An 18032-nucleotide genomic window follows, 5' to 3' on the forward strand; every position below is an offset into this window, starting at 1 on the left:
AAGTAGGCCATAATTTTAACCAATATAGCATCACAATACCAACTTGTAATCTGGACGGGCATATGACTTTTGAGCCACTATGGAGTATGGATTACTAAAAACTATTATATTATGGGATGATATTAGTTTGGTCATTATAAAGCATGCCAATTTCCCTCTATTCTGAAATAAGTTCTTCTCATAAAATAAAACTTGGATTTTGTGTACCCAAGTTTATCTCCATCTATGAAGCCAATTTCTGAAAGCAAGCAATTACCTTAGTCATGTTTATACTCATTAGTTTGTAAGAAAACATGTGCATCTGTTTTATAATTACACTTCCCTTTTTTAGGCAAATCAATTATACTGTACACAAAATAAATTTTATAAGAGTAATTTTTTGTTAGACCAATCAATGTAAACCAAGACTAGGCCCTACTCGAATTATTCTGCTGTAAACTTTAGCTTCCAAGCGTTGGTCTAAGAGAGTCGGCCAGTTCGAGCAGGAAAAGCATCAGTCACGGTGGGCCAACTTGAATCAACCATGACCACTCCAAGTCAACCATACGTCATTTTAATCAAACAATCCGCGTAGAGTCAACCAAACGAAACAATTTTAGTGCTGTTTTTTTCGCCAATGGGGGGGGTTGGCCGGGATGACTTCAAGGCGTTGTTTAACACCCCATTTGCTAGGTGACTCTCTTTTACTTGAAAACAACCAAACAAACTTTTTGAAATTAGAAGCAAAGGAATATGAATGGTGCCAATCTTTTAGGTATTAAAAAAATCACAAAATTTATCCTTGAAAATATTGCTAACTTTCAGTTTGGTCCTGCTTTTTGGATTTTTGAGCCTCAGTAGAAGTGGCATTGCCAGCCATTCTGGTGCAGGCAGCCAAAACAAATACAATAATTACCACACCTGCACTTGCTTTCCAACCAAATGAACCACGCCTGTATGCGATTCCAATTACAAAAACAGCCACAGCCTAATGACGCTTGGAGAAAAACTACGCAAAGTTAACATCTTCCTATCAGGCATGATGGGGGAAAAAAATCATATTTGCAGAATGTCTAAACTTCATGTGTCTACAGAAGTCAAGAGATAATCCAACAGATATGGAGAGTTATATCACAGAGCAATCATTTCACATTATTTTCTAACTCTTGAAGTGCACCACTATTTATGTGACAGAATCCAGCCGCATGTACCATATCAACGCCTCGTCATTTGCTTACCCCACTAAAAGGCGCGTGGGATCGCAGAGAGCCAACTGCCTACCCGCCATACACCACTATATTCCAAGAAGCCAACAGGCGCATGCACCAGCACGCACAGACACAATGCAAAAATGCACAAAGGCATAAAACTGGAATTTGTTATGTTAATACAAATGCTTGTTCCTACATGTGAATAGGAGCTGCCTCTTCTTACACAGATCACTGTTTGCGACAGGTTTTCTCAGACGGCTAATTTGACAGCGATAAGAGCTTGATTTCTTCTATCCAACGTCCATGCTACACATAATACAACCCGATTTCATTGCAAGAAAACCTCGCTCCCCTCCCATGAATTAAGCCAGGGATGCCAGCATTGTTGCGTCTTCCACATCATAAAAGAATAACAGCACGCAGAAACCAGAACATATATTAACAAATAACCTCCGAGGAGAACAGGGCAACAGAAGCTTCTTGTTCGCATCATTTCTTAGGCAATGAAACTCCAAATGGATGCAAAACAGTTTAAAAGCATGTTCAGTTGAAGGAATCGATGAGCTGCAGGAGGTGACCTTATACAGAATGGCTGAGGCTTTGCTCTGCCTACACAACACCACCAAAATGGCTCCACCTGTGATGAAACAAACAAGGAGAGCACTGATGCACCCACATGACCAGGGACAGCAACTCACAGCTGGAGAGGCGCCACCATTTACAATAGCAAGGCATAAAAGAACATGACGGTGTTATGGTTTTGGCTTTTTATGTTTCTGAGAGATGAAACGAACTGTTTGCTTTCCGAGTTCCAGCGTCTTGGATCTTCCATCATCTAGACGAACTGATAAAGATGAAGAGCCTTCAATGACATTAGAAACCACTCCCTTGTGCCTGCATTACAGCAACTTGCACTTTAACCAATGATTTAGGACATCTCCACAAGCGGAGCATCAGCTAAACTTTGAAGCCTACCATCAAGGGAGTAGACTACTGTGTTGTAGCAAAAACATCACATAACGACAGTCAACATTATCTGATAAAGAGTTATAAAGCAACACAATGAAATAATAACACAATACAAATATGCCGATACAGCAAACCTTGAAATAACAGGATACAATACCGCTATGATACATCAATGAGTATATATGGGTCTCATACGTCCATAAATGCATACATATATACACAAAAACATATATACATATGCATATATGCAAGCATGCATGTAAAAAAAACATCTATAAAGCATAGTCGGCTATTAAAATAAAATAATCCATATTTTAAACTATAGTATCAATTTTTACAAGCTCATCATTTAGTCATCATTCAAATCCATAGATCCTAATTAATACCTTATATTTTAATATTTACATCATAAAGTACAAAATTAACCATGCATCATCAAAAGATTAACATTAGAAAGAAAGAAGCACCCTCCCCTTCATTTTTCGAGGTATCCATGAAGTATCTCATATATATCCAGAGGTATCTGGAGTATTTTTCTAATTTTGAAAAATGAAGTATTCATACAAGTATTAAACACGTATCCAAGAAGTATCCAGCGAATACCAATATACAATAAATATTCAATTCAGAAATGGCATGTGATTTGATATATCCATACTTCCTAGTGAGTCCAGTTACCACTACAAACTGGTGAGTTAAACCGTGGAATGCTAAAAGCAGTCTTTGACCTGGTGCGTGGGATTCATGTTATTTATTTACTTCATGAATTCAGTCTTCAGTAGATGGTTCAATGGGAATTTCTAGCTGGCTTACACAAAGCATCAAACTTTCAAACAGATCCATAGAGAAAAATATATTAAGTTTCCGCAACATGTTTCAGCATGCACTAGTGTTTGCCAAGAAGGTTAAGGCAGAACTGTAGCTCAAGATCATCTAACGAACCATGATTTTTTATGTAAAATTAAACAGCACTTTTCAGTTTTTATTGAATCCAACGACAAACCAATGGAGAATGGAAAATGCAAGATTTAAGTTTTTTTTCTTTAAAAAAAGGATAATTGAATGGTCCAGAAGACACACATGGCTTAATATGGCCTCTAAACTATTATATGTCAGCAGGTAACAGGTTTTCAGCTTGTCTCTGATATATTGCTTTCCAAAAAAGGAATCAGTATCATTCACAAATTTTATAATAAGTACTAAAGATTATGTCTAGCTTTTGCAACTCATAACACTACGATCATATTCAAGGTTTTAAAGCAAAGCTGACCATGAATTCTCTGATGCTTCATGAACTTCAACTCTCTTTCCAATCACATCCTTTCCCAGCTTCTGCAATATCCAGTTTGCATCAACAACTTCATCTATCGGATCTTCCTGATTCGGCTGCTCATTGTTACCATCTACCTGATTATTTTCTCTGTGAATAGATGGCCTCTTTCTCTTTGATCTCTGCCCCTTGACAGGATTCTTCTCCTCTCCTCCACTAGGTGCCCAAGAGCTTCGCTGTTCAAAATATGGGTTCTTGAATTTTAACTTCAACAATGGTTTCAGATCATTGGAGCAATTGGAAGCAAACGATGATGCAGCCGCATTATGGATTTCACTTTGCAAATTAACCGCTGTACCCGGGGAAGTTTTCCCTGGCAAATCATCATTATCTCTTAATATGATTTGAGACCTAGTCTTTATTGCAGGGTCTAACTCTCTGCTTGTTTTCCTTATTATAAGAGGACTTCTGCGAGCAGTCGTAGGTTCACACTCCTCAGCAATAATGGCTCTGCTTTTCCTGTGTGTCTCAGATATCTTTTGGAACTTCATTACACCATCTTCTCTATTTCCCTGTCTTGAACTTTTTATCTGAGTTGAGTTGTCAAGTTTAGCTCCTGAAAATATTTGGACCGTTTGAGAGCCTTCATTAAATAACATCATGAGACAGTTTGAGAGCCTTCATTCATTACACAGGAGCAATAAACTCCTGAGAAAATTTTCCAATAAAAGTAGTTTGCCTAAACCTTAATGGAAGAAAAAACACTCCACGAGAAAGAATCAGCTGCATATGATAAAATTACCTTTTCCATCATGATTTCTGGCAATTACAGGGTGACCATCATGCACATAATTCTTAGATTTCGTCTCCAGCTGGCTCATGCCTTCACTGCCTGTAACCAAGGTAAAGTAGTAATTGTCCTTGAGAGACAGTTAAAATAGATGATTCAAATTTCAATATATAGGTTGATATAACATTAGTAAATTGTCTTTTATTTTTAATACAACATCTCAGATGAAGACTCAAAAGCCCAGCAAGTTTTTATAACTTCATTAACTACTAGAACTTTTCTGTTTGAAATGCCTTGGTTGTGGTAATTTATCGTAATGATAAATCAGTGTTGCCATTATCAATACTGTGTATTACAATAGCCAAAGCTGGTAAGAGGACATAATCAATACCGAGCAATTCAACAATATGACCAAATAATGTTTAGGAATGTTTTGTGATTAGCTGTCACATTGTTTAAACCAGGAACTGGTCTCATATATCAAACTTGTACAGGCTAGGGGGCAATAAAAGTGTGCAACGGCCATACTTTACCATTAACAAGCCACCGCTTGATCCCATGATAAGCTCTTTTAATTTCAATCAAGCTGAGAGAGTTTCAAGTTTTAACCAAAATCTTTCAACTGTGAAAGATAATGATCTAAAACCAATAAACTAAGTCCTTGGATCAAGGACTTGTTAAAGCAATTTGGTATGTAATTTACAAAATATTTATGGGAGATGAATGGATTGATTTCTAACTACAGCATTTGTGGCGACAAGTTCAAGCAAGCAATGATACAATGGCATGCCTTAGCACAACATAGACTAGACTAAAACAAGCATGACCAAGGTTTACAGTCTCAATATCGGACATGTACCAGTACCATACTGGTACAATGTCGGTATGCTCAGTACAAGGGTCGATTTAGCGTATCGAGACTCGGTACGCCCTCGTACCAAATCTTGATTTGGTACCAGTTTAGTATGGTACACCGGTACAGAATAGTACACATTGGTACAGCGAACCTTGAGCACGACAATTTCCCAACCAACTGTAGAATTTGAGAACAGAAATAACACAAGCCAAATGAATGATTGGTCATGGAAAGGCATGTACCATTCAAGGCATTAACATCTTGATCCTTGTGACAGCTTGAAGCTTCTGACTTAGGAGAACCAGGTGCATTTCTATTTTTTGCACCTATATGTATTACTAATTTAGTTCCTTTCACCATCTCAGTTTTGGCTGAATTGTTTCCAGCACCCTCTTTGACATGCAGTCCGGGTGATTTACTACCCTTTATATGGACCTTAGGCATCTTATCAGAGTTATTACTTACAACTTCCTCAATAAACATCTGGTTATTACTTCCCATATGATCAACGGAAGACTTCCCTCTATCATTGCGTGGACTTCTGGTCAAAGGAGACGAAAAGATGTCCTGTTCATAATTTCTGTATGACTTTGTCTCATCAAAATTAGGGTTTCTAGGGCTGCTCTCCAGTGATCTCAACTGCTGCCTTTCAGCATTTTGATATGGCTCTCCAGGCTTACCAGCAAATTGCACCTGATGCCCCTTCTTTATATATTTCTTATTGGATGACTTCTTGGAGAAACTTTTCCCATGTTCTTTAGAATTCTTGCTTGATTTATCAGTCAAACCTTTGGCAGAAAATTTTGATGAACTCCCATAATCATTCTTTGGTATAACTGGAGCAGCTTCATCATCATCTGAGTAGGGACAAATAGAAAATATTTCCTCCTGAGTTGGCAATCCAGCAGCAGCTCTCAAGCTTGCAGTTAGATCACGGTCAGCTTTATCTCTCCTCCGCCAAAACTCTCGAACAGCATCTTCCATATCCTTGACCTGGCCATTATGTATGTATCAGTTATAACACAAACAGGGTAGAGAAAATTCCCTGCCAACTACCAGAACAGTAAATGTCACCCGGTAACAATCTCCACGACATGCAGGACATTTGTAGTATAAGTTTCCATCTGCTTGGAACTGCTGATATTTTTCATCACTGCAAGACAATGCAGGATTGAGAAAAGAAGCCGATGACTGTATTCAGCAAATCTGATAATAAGAAAAAACTTTTCCTCACAGAAATTATAGTTTCAGAGAGGTAAGGCAGTCTTAACTCGTGGATGCATCAAATATCACACATCTAGTAATTGCAACAGTGCAATTAAAGTTGTGTCCAGGACTCAAGGTTTGCTTCCAATATATTATCATATCAAAAACAGTTAAAAGTTTACATATATGTCCAAGTTGGAAGAACCTCTCAAGTCTTAACCAATATTAACAGTAATTTATTACGAAATAAATCATACCGAACTTTTAATGATATTAACTGACAACCATGGGTTGATTTTGTCATAATTAACTAACAATAGCAGTATTCCATTACCACTAGAATCCACACACGCTTCAGACGTGAGGGAAAAAAATGCAGATGGAGAACTGCAGCTTTGAGGGAGGCTGCACACCTGGGTGTTTTTTAGGATAGTCTGTTCTCTCTCTGCTTTCAGAGTTCAGACTTCGGAGTCATGCAGACATCCTTTAAAACACAGAAGGTCTTGGAGTCCAACATGCATGTGCAGGACTCCCAGGACTTCCACATACATGTATCCATACATCCATACACGGCTTTCCAGTATAGAGAGAGAGACATTATCTCTATACATAGTCTGAATACGAAAATATCACTCTTTAAGACGCTAAATGAAGCAGAATGAGATATGAGACTTTAAAGGAATGTTCGAGGCAGTAAGCTGTTAGACAATTTAACACAAACCTGATGCCATCACATACACAATGCACCCATTGTTCGCAAACATCACAACAAACCATGGGTGTCATTTCAGAATCTCTATAGACCTACAAAATTTGAACATGAAAAATTTAGTCACTCATTGACTCTAGATGGACATACTGATCCATCTGCAGGCATATACAAGCAAAACAAAAAAAATAGTTCAGGAAAAATACAAATGAAAGGGGACAACATATCTAAGCTTCAGGTATGCCTATACGTCTGTGAGGTGTCTGTATCTTTGTTTCAAATCCATCAAAATGTCTTTGAAACAAAAGCAACTAAGCATGAAAACCAAGCATATTTATCAAAAGCCCCTTACCTACCAAAGAAGTTTCAAATACAACTTCAGCAGTAAGAACATTTCCAAGACACTAATTCTGAATACCAAGTAGGAATATTTCAGTAGAAAATCAATTTGTTTATGGTTTTGAAAACATTGGCAATTACCTTCAAACAAACAGGACAGTATTTTCCTTTCACAAACAATCTTCCGCAAGCATCGCAGCAGGTATACCCTAAAAACCACCTGCATATCCAACAAACACATCATGCGATGTCAAAGCAAGTTACAATACCAACATGAACACTGATTTCATTACCACCCTTGTTAAGAAACATTACATGCATCAATAAATCAACAAAATTACGATTAAAGTCCCTTGACAGAACAGGAAAATGTACACATCATATGAATATGAAGAAACCTTAGGACAAAAATGAACAGTCAATACCTTGTGCTAAGTCCACTTCCAGGGACAGTAGACCCACAGCTATGACATCTTGTGTGTTTTGGACATAAATAAGGCCCATGACTCACATTCTGCAATTTTTCACAAAAATGTTACATAAAACGATAACTTCACAATTTTCAGACAAGAGAACCCAAGAACCATATGCACCTTGTGTGGAGGCTGTTGACAGTAGCAATGGTAAGCACCATCACACCTTTTGCAAAATGTTAACTTAGTGGGATCACCAGCTCTTCGGCAAACCTGAAGCAAAGAATTAACTGACATAAACAACTATATGAAGTCAAGGCACTGGCACTGACTATTTAGTTGCTTTCGATACATCTTCCTAGAAGAAAGTAAAATTGTATTTGTTAGCAAAATTCCAGCAACCTGCTGCAAGCTGATCAATATGGAATAGCCATCGGCCCTATGCACCATCAGAAATAAGCAAACAGAAAGCAATAAGGTTTTTATGCCTCACATTTGTTAGTTTAAGCCAAACCATGGAGAAGCAGAAACTGACAGACTTATTTTTTGGGTTGTTTTCGGCTTAGTTCCAGATGAAACTGATTTGTTTTGGCTTACTTCCAGCAGAAACCCTCTCTCTTTTGGCCTTAACTTCAGAAATTGATTCAAAGGATCCTTTAGCAAAAACTCATAGCTCCAAATTTTGTTCAAATCCCATATTTATTTCAAGCCATGATTTATAACATGGAGCAACTGAGGCTACATCTCTACCATGTTACTCAGTAAATCTATTATGAACAGGTAAGGATAAGGGAGGATTGAAATTTGAACAGCCATAAATAAGAAACTAATGTACATTCAAGAGTCTCTTCCTCCAAGAGGCAAAATCAGAGCAAGTTGCTTACTTCTCTAACCCATCTCTTCTTGTTTGTAAAATCATGAGGATGTATATCTTACTTATGAACCATCAGAAGACTTTTACCTGAAAGGCACATTTCATACTCCGAGGCTTTCTTGCAAAACAACACCTCTCTCCTCATACAAGGAAACCTTACAAAGTAGCTATCTTGAGAATTTCACCCAACTGTCTAAAAGTTTTGGTATCGTTACATAACAGTAAGTAAATAATAAAGAGAAAATAGAAGAGCTCAACAGCCTTCTCATCCAGCAAAGAACTGCCTGAGGTGCGGCACCAACTCCTGAAGCCTAAGCATCAAAAAGACTCCTACCTTTTGCTAACTTGTCCAAAGTCAAATCAGCAGCAGCAAAAGAAAATCAGCTGGAGGTTATTCAGCAAACTAGTAATCAGTCAGAAGAATATATAGAGTCTTTCCAACCCTCAACAAGTTACAAATTCAAGAGAAAATTCTTAAACCATGATGATAAGCAGTAAACATCATTCCAGTTACTTGGGCCTAGCCTAAGACTGGACTAAAACTAAAATGCATCCCCTTTATGCAACTCATGAAAGCATCAGTCTGGTCTTTTACATATAGAAGGTTAAGGGCTTCACATTGAAGCAACAAAGAACTAACCTCACAAATGCGGCAAGAGGGGCAAGCCCACGAGCTCCAATGAAATAGATCTGCAAGTTCAGCACTTTAAGTACAGAAGTAGTTGTAAAATGGCTTTCCCAAAGAACTCAAACATTAAAGCAGAGACCTCTATATTCAGCCCAAACTTTCAAGCAGCTCCTGTGGTATTTCTTATTGCAAAATTTGCATGACAGCATCTTCATAGCTCTTTCGCTGCCCTCGTTCTCACCAGAAAAACAAATACGGCACATAACCTTGACTAAAGAACCTTGATCTTCTGTACCAAGATTATTAGATGCTTCTCCTGGTACCTCCTGCGACAGCACAAGCAATTCTGTCAACCACCATCAAAAGGACTATCTAGGCTTTCAAAAGAAATCATTAAGGAAATAGAAAAAGTAAAACCGTTAAGTGATGCCAAACTCCAATCAACCTGAAAACCAAATTAGCGACATCCGGATTTTTGACATAGTAAAAATTCCATTAACATACTGAACTATTTGATAAAGCATTACAAGGATGTTCAAATCAAATTTTATACATCTTTGGGATAATGCAACCTGATTCTCCTCACAAAGTCAAGTATGTTTCATTTCCATGCATAAATGTTCCATAAAGTTGTAAAAACTAGCACTAGCTTTTGGCATATCAAAGATGAAATCAATTACTTTAGATGAACTGTCTACACTAGGGAAATAGGATGAAGGAAAGATGACAAGTTTTCATACAAGACAAGAATAACTTCCCATAGGTAAACAGCAAAATTTCAAATGTCTTAGTTACAGAATCGATTCAACCATCGGTTATTTGGAATTTCTTTCTCACGACAAAATTAATGCTGAAAGATGCATCAATTATGAAATAAGTAATGAGACAGATGATAAATGGTTGTCGGATCTTTGAAATAAAAAGCAAGCTGATCAAAAACTTGATCCGTATGCCAGATAAATATGGAGCAAATTGCAAGGGGGCAGTTCTGGACTCAATCTGACCAGATGTCCAGCACTACTGCACTATTGACTCAGGAAGTTACATGAGTCAGTTATGGATAGAAAACCCACAATCCAATGGGTCATTATCATATATGAATATAGAAATGGAGTAACATCACAGAATACCTGCATATGTTGCTACTTTGCAATATCTTCAAATCCCACAGAACTTATATTAGGAATTTTGTCAGAAGCCTAATATAAATGAATGGTTCCAGTTCATGTAGCCAATGATCAAACAAGGGAAAAAGTCAGCAAAATGGTTGGGTAGAGATCAAGAGATTAAAAATTTCTGGAATATATTTTAGTAAATAAGGCTAACTTAATCCAAACTTAAACCAACCCATCCCATCAACAACCCTGAAGCACATAAATTCAGATAAAGAAGCACCAGAAAAAGCATGGCCCTTGAAGACTATCCAATCCTGCTGATCAAAACATTGTACAAATCTGGTAAAAATGGACAATGACTTCCTAAAGAAATTGTGAAAAAGGCAACAAGTATTGAAGAGCAGAGATCACAATATGTGCAAATTCAATGTCAGTTAAACTTTACCCAGGCAAAAGCGTGGAAGCTCCCCACCCAATATAAATGCGACAATAGCCGACAGATCTTGGGTCCACTAATAGGCACCCCTCTCGTAATTCCATGGGCCGGGGAAGAGGTTTTGGGGTCAAAACCAGATGGTGGCATTCCCACCATACTTCTCAAATAAAAGAAGAATAAGGTGATAACAGTTTAGTAGAAAATTTTAAATAGTTTGGATGCCCTGGAAGTTGCTGCTGGATTCATAGTGTGGAAAGCCGACAAAAGTTGAAGGTTCAGACAAATATAGGTTTCAGTTTCAAGGCTTATCTTATTGCTTCTTAAACAAATATTATCCTACACAATATCTTCGAACCAAATTTAGAACAAAACTAAAGACATGCGTAGCATACTGACTCTTAGGACTTTGGGCAGCATTTAGATGCCTAGATACCAAATTTATATAGCAACTCATATATGGTTGGTAAACAAGATTTTTAAAAGCCAATATCTCAGCCATCTCAATGAGTGGTATCTCATATATGGTTGTTAGAAACGATTTTTAAAAATCGATTCTCAGCCATCTTGATGGGTGGTTGATACCAAGATGAATCAATGTCTTAATTTATCTCAGCCCGTATAGAATTGAGAAAATTTGGAAAGAACCAAGATATTTGAGATCTAAACCAATATCTAGGAATCGGAACCAAGATGTTAAAGTATCAGCAATATGATGATTAAGTATCTTTCAAGACGTCATTTTTAATCTTCAATAGTTCAACTTATTTCAACCATTTAAAAATTTGAAAAAATTTCACTGATTCATTAATATCGTATTTGACCAATATTTTGGATATATCAGCCAAAATAGCAAGGATTAAGATCGTTTGTGTGATGAAATTGTTTGTGTATAGTATGCATGAACTCCATATATAGATATCTCCGTCAAGATGAAAATTTTGGTGGTAAATATAATGTCAAGCCTTTAATTTAATTGAGGAGAGGGTGATGGAGGGGATGGAAGACTCTAGAGGCACCTAATCTTGCAAGCTCAATATATTTAGAATAACCTAACGCATTTTGATATCCCATCTTGGAATGTCCTTGGAGAGTTCAACCCTAACTCAAATGCTAAAAGAGTTCTCATCCCAAATTATGAAGCCAACTGCTCCTCTCCTCCATATAAGGGATATTCCATGTATATTATATTCCCTCGGTTCGCCGTACTATACCGAACCGGATGGTACGGAGCGTACTATACCGTAGCAGTTTGGTATACGTACATGATACAAAGGGCGTACCGATATTCAATACGCCGAACCGGCCCGTATTGTACTGAAATGGTGATAGTGTGGCACTGGCATGGGGCCTGGTACCAAGACAGCATACCATGTCCGACATCCTCATTTGATTTCTCATTTCTACAAAGATATAGGCAAATGCAATGCATGAGAGAGTGAGCAAAGAAGGAAACAACTGATAATAGGAAGAGGGAGGGAGAGAGGGACTGAGAGAGTAAGGTGGATCGGGATTGGAATATAACTGCTAATAAAAAACTGCAAAGCGTGTGATTTCAGTTTCACCCATAAAAAGCAATCTATATATACTAATGTTCTGGCATTCTAAATAATTGCTTTGTCATTCTAGGCAAAAATAACAGACCAAAAGACCCGAATTTGTTGATATAGTTCACATACAATCATATCAAGATTGGTTTCATAATGTGGAGGACTTATAAAGATTTTTTTATTTATTTTAAACATTCAAAAAGTCAGAATTTAACAAGCGAGAAACATGATTGAATTTAATTTTAGTAGATAAGGAAAAAACATAAAAGGATATAAGTTGACTTTTTTCCAATCACAAGCCCATACTTGTCATATCTAAGAAACAAGCATTATGCTTAATTGTCAATATAGTCACATACAACCATATAGTCCATAGATAACTCAAGTTGATTCCAAAAATATGGATGTAAACATAAGACTACAGAACAAGAATAGAAAAGCAATATATCATCACCATCGCCATCATTATATTTCATGTACAAAATTGCCTCCTTTTGCTCCTTGAGGAATAAAATTTCCTTCCTCATCCGCTAGTTGAACCTACCCAGCATACTAACAATCAGTTTTCTCACCTTTACAAATGAACCCGATCCTAATTTTGAATTTGACCAACAAAACATGTTTAGCCCCTTATGCATCAGCTTAATTGTCCCTTAGGTAGAAAATTGTAGAAGAAAAGGAATCTACTGCAGAAAGCGCTCACAAAGAAATGGAATTTTGGTTCTAGGTCTTAGCTTCCAACATAACTAATTCTCTTTTTCTTTACTTTTGAAATTTAATATCCCTAAGGAGATAGCTTTTACATTGTAAACTCTTCCTGATGATGAATATGTCATTTTAAAAGTGAAAGAAATCAAGTTGATCGTATAAATGCTTGAATATGTAATAAGGTGATGTGGACACGGATCTTACAATCCAAAGGATCATATGATCCATACTCCAGGTCTAAAATTCCAGGTATCTAATCCATTTTGGATCTTACAACCCAGATTGTGGTCATAAGATCTTGAATACAATTTATAATTTGGAGCTTTTAATACACGTTGTCATATATGTTAGCTTTATGTTCATCATTATCAATATTTAACCAAGATTATGATAGCGTCCTTTTTTAGGCAAGATGAGTTGTGGTCTAAATGTTTGAAATAATCAAGGGCTCAGCCAAGATGTACACAGAATATTTCATGCAAAGGATTCCACAGCCAACCATAAAAATAAAAATTCTTCGGTTACTTTTCAGCATGGTTAATGGGCATCTTGTATCAAGCTTTACAATATAGCTTTCCTTTTTAAAAAGATTTCAAACTGTTAAAAAGATCCTAATCAGCAATGATCTCACACTTAAAATCAAGGTTTGAAGTACCATGGTATGGGGATGTATTGGTTATGCACCAACAGTATGAACAGCAATAGACCCCCATATAGCCCGCATGATTTGTCAATACATCTCAATACGGCACCCAGTAAATACATCGGAAAACTATGATATGGGCATACCTTACTGAGGTACGGTTGATCCTTCCAATCTTGCTTAAAATAACTCCGAAGGAGGGCATTTTTCTTTCACATGTCTTATTCAAAGGCATTTGCATGTCTCCTAATGAAATGATATGATATGAAGACACTTTCATGATGGATATAGGGGCCATAAGTAATCCAATGAAGGGCTACATGTGCTGCCAGGCCACTATAGGAAAGATACTTATTTGAGGCATCAAAATTAGCAGTGGGTTGTCAGGTTCTATCTCAAGTGGGCATCATGAATCCCAACCATGTATCTTCATCACATCTCACCAAGCGCTGGATCGAAAGTTCAAAATTATCCATCAAACAACCTTCCAAACCAATCAAGAACACCAAGCTTGCCAGGTTGACTAGAAAGAAGGGCATATTAAATAGGCACTATTTAGAAAGATGCACACATATAACTTATCAACATCTACAAGAATAAGTCCATTTCTCTGATTGGATAGTTTCAAAATACCATAAGCGCATAGAGATTAGAGATTTCATCCTAAAGATACAAGTTTTGTTTTTCTAAGTATGAATAGGAAAAATATTCATAAGATACCTTCTGTAGTTTGTTTGGTAGCGGGACGGACACCAGCACTCACATGTGAGAGTGTCTCCTTACCAAATACTAAATTCAAATATGAAATAGTATAATATAAATAGAATTGTTCTTTGACCAGATTCTGGGTAACAATCCATGAGTTATTGGAAATTATATGCCATGCCATGGCAACCATGCCCTCACGTAATACATACTAGGCCAGAAACTCAAGTCCACAATAAAAATGGGAAGTTTTAGTAATTAACATAAATAAGAAAACACTTAAATCTGGCGCTTTTATAAGTGGACATCTACATATCACGTGGATAATTTGTTAAAAATTTAGGGAGCCTAGTAGGATTCACGAAAGACAAAAATGAGAGAGCAACAAATGGAGACTACAAGATACATGCAAGTGGGGTGCAAAAGTGTCTTAACCATGTGTCTTCATAAAATTTCATCAGGTTGTAGCTGTCCATCAGATAATCCTTCTAAACCAGTCAGGCACATTAGACATGCAAGGTTTATAATAACAAAAGGCGTAATAAACAGAAACTTTTTTTTTTACTAAAAAAAACTATTTTTAAAGCCCACAAAAATAGAACCTATCAAGCTGAATTCAGCACTTCCTGTCTATTTTAAAGGCCAATATTGACCTACTATAAAGATATATTGAGGTTTCATCCTAAAGATGAATACTATATTTATAATCTAAAAATGTTGACTAACAGTGATACAACAGAACCATCCTTTACTAAACCTTATGAGTAACACTTCCACATCTTACTAGAACAGTAGAACTTTATGTCATTTCGTATCCATCATGTCCTCATTCAGCACATAATATAGGCTGGCAACCTGCGTAAACAACAAGTTACTTTTGACATAAACCTTCATAAGAAGATCAAATAAATCCTGCCCTTTTGCAGATGGAGAGCTGCATGTTACAAATAACTCAGCATATGTTCACGGATCGACCGAGAATTAAGATAATATGACAAGAAAGTGGCAAATGGGGATTCTGTTATCCTAAACAGGTGTGGAAGGGTGGTGCAAGACAAGCAAGATACTAGGGACAGAGGCTGTGGTGCATGAGTTTAATGTGTGTGTATGTGTGTGATGGGAGCAGCTCCCCTGGTTCCACCACTGAAAACATGTCTCGTCATCATGGAAAAAGGGAATTCTTAAATTCTAGGTTAGACTAAAAACGATATCTTTAGTCCATCCTTTGACAGCACAGTGTATCTTCAAATTCCTGAGCACCAGTCTCTGGCACATGACATCAAGGTGCGATATATTATGCCAAGCCTTTAACAATTTGAGCATGATAAGAGAATACCTACGCCATTGCTTTAGGACAAACTCAACTTCTTAAGGAAATGGACATGCAAGCAATTGAAAAGAAGAGATTACAATAAAAGTCATTCACAAGGAAATGAATGTAAGCAAACACTCTATCCAGCAAAAATTGAGATTAATATATACACTGTTTGCAGTGCTTTTTTCTCAAATCTAACTCCTGTTGGTTCAATTTAACAGCCAAAAAAAAATAAAAACTAGGAAGATATTTATTAATCGCTTTAAGTACTGGAGAGGGGAAAAATCAAGCAATGTCGACTCCAGGCAAGAGAAATCACAAGAGATTACGGGCGGCATTTCTCGAGCAAATGAAAGCAAGATTAATCACAAAGAACCATACATTAAAGTCACGAAAATTACGAAAATGATAAAACTCTTTTCCCCCATAAAATTCATTTAAAACCACAAAATTTCCCAGAAGCCCCGAACAACCTACAGAATCAAACCCCGATCAAACAAAGAACCACCAGACCAAGAATCAAAAGATCCAAGACCAAGAGAACGGAAAAGAAGATCTCACCGCAGCACCGCCGGTCTCCAACCGCCGGACATAATCCTCGGCGGCCATCGACGCGGCCGCCGCCTGCCGCTGCAGCGCGGCCCGACGGGCCTGCACGGAAGACAACGCATCCTCCCCGCCTCCGCCATGGTCCGCGACGTCCGCCGACGGCGGGGGAGGCGCCGGCGTGGGCACGACCTTTGGGACAAGAACCTGGATGGTCCCCCCTCCGCCGCCGCCGTCCCTCACGACCCACGGGTCCCGCAAGAACTCCTCGAGGCTCTCGGCCTGCTCCTCGAACTCTCTCCTCGCCCGCGGGCTCCGCAGGTCCTCCGGGAACCCGAGCTCGCAATCGCATATCAGCCGGCTGCCAAAACCCAGAGAACTATTTATCAAAGAAACGCGAAGAAGAGAGGGGTTTTGGAGAGAGAAAGGGGGAGGCAAGAGATGAGAAAGAGAGAGAGAGGGGAAGGGAGGGAATGATACGAACCAAGTGATCGGGCAAGCGACGTGAAAGGCCATCGGGTTTAAAGGGGGGATTGCGCTGCGGGTGATCGGTTTGAAAAGGGGGGCGAAATAAAAAAATAAGGAATAAGACGGGTTTTGGAATAAGGGCGGGGATTATAGAGTCGGGAGAAAAGGGTGGGGGAGACCAGGAGAAGAGGGGAGCGGCGGGGGGGCGTGGGATGTGGAATTGAGATAAGGGGGGTGGGAGGTGAGAGTACGTTTATACTGCGGTAGGGATTTGCAGGATTGACACGTGGTAGGAAATGGGAATCTTGATGAGAGGTGGACGAATCCAAGCCATCCAACGATGAACTTTCAGGTGTAACGGAGCCCTCTTTGACTGCTGTGCTCTTGGCCGTGGACTGCGCCGTGGCAGGAGAATAACGGAACTGCTGCCGGCTCGTGGTGCTCTTTTATGCGGAAGTTTGTGGAGTTGCAGGGGAAGGGCAAGGGACGGCGATGATTCACGGAGAGAGAGGCAAAGGGATACGCTATGAAGGTATTCTTGGCTCCTTTTAGCTATGCGTAGAGGTGCTACATTTTGGAGGTAGATTTGGAAGTAAATTCCGCAAGTCTCCTAACTCTTGTGAATGACTTTGGATTTTTTTTTTCTTTCGGTAAAATTTTGGCAAGGTGGAGTTTGGTCGATACATGGCCGTACTTGAATAGATGGTCCAATCCAAAAATTCTATGGACTTTTTAGGTCAATTCTATAGAAATACCCAAACAAATCCGATTTCTATAGAAAATCCAGCTCAATCTTACTGAATTTTTAAACATGCCCTAAAATGGAAGTTCGGATAGGTTCAATCGGCTTGGAGTTATTAATGCTTGAGCACTCAATCACTTGATATATATACATATTTAGTTTACACTTTTGAACATGTATTGTCCGATGTTCGAAGCTCCTCTTAGTTTTGGTTTTATATTTGAGCAGCAAGCCTCATTTGAAATAACATTGCTAAGTGAGTATCCTTAAATTTTATTGATGATATTATTTGTATAATTGATTACATATTATGGTTTGAACAAGTAATCACACGTGTAGCATATCATCCATGAAGGAACAATTTTGCATGTTGGTCACAATAACAAGTTGTATAAATTAGTTGATTATGATAACATGCTTTTGTTTTGCAACATAGACCTTGATTCTTCAAAAGTGCTAAAGATCAAGATATATTGAGTTTGTTGTGATGATTTGTGTCAATGGTGATACCCTAAGTTTAGCAACCAAAAATCATTTGTTTGAATTTTAGATAGTGCGTTTTC

At 38.0% G+C, this 18032-nt stretch overlaps 1 protein-coding gene across 2 annotated transcripts; it reads right to left on the reverse strand.

Moving 5' to 3' along the window:
* Nucleotides 1–1323: 1323 nt before the first annotated feature.
* On the reverse strand, nucleotides 1324–16944 carry LOC120104523. 2 transcript variants are annotated; one of them, XM_039115819.1, is made up of 13 exons: nucleotides 16744–16944; nucleotides 16275–16620; nucleotides 9384–9570; nucleotides 9257–9306; nucleotides 7923–8015; nucleotides 7755–7843; nucleotides 7471–7549; nucleotides 7003–7085; nucleotides 6150–6228; nucleotides 5318–6068; nucleotides 4232–4321; nucleotides 3430–4045; nucleotides 1324–2084 (listed from the first exon to the last, which is right to left on the reverse strand). In XM_039115819.1, the coding sequence occupies exons 1-13, from the start codon at nucleotides 16773–16775 to the stop codon at nucleotides 1943–1945; spliced, it is 2637 nt and encodes an 878-aa protein (XP_038971747.1). In that variant the 5' UTR covers nucleotides 16776–16944; the 3' UTR covers nucleotides 1324–1942. The 2 variants fall into 2 exon arrangements, with proteins under 2 accessions (XP_038971747.1, XP_038971746.1); XM_039115818.1 differs by having other exon boundaries at nucleotides 6132–6228.
* Between the last annotated feature and the right edge of the window lie 1088 nt (nucleotides 16945–18032).

Source organism: Phoenix dactylifera, unplaced genomic scaffold (assembly GCF_009389715.1).
Source record: "Phoenix dactylifera cultivar Barhee BC4 unplaced genomic scaffold, palm_55x_up_171113_PBpolish2nd_filt_p 000007F, whole genome shotgun sequence".
In the NCBI taxonomy this organism is placed as follows: Eukaryota; Viridiplantae; Streptophyta; class Magnoliopsida; order Arecales; family Arecaceae; genus Phoenix; species Phoenix dactylifera.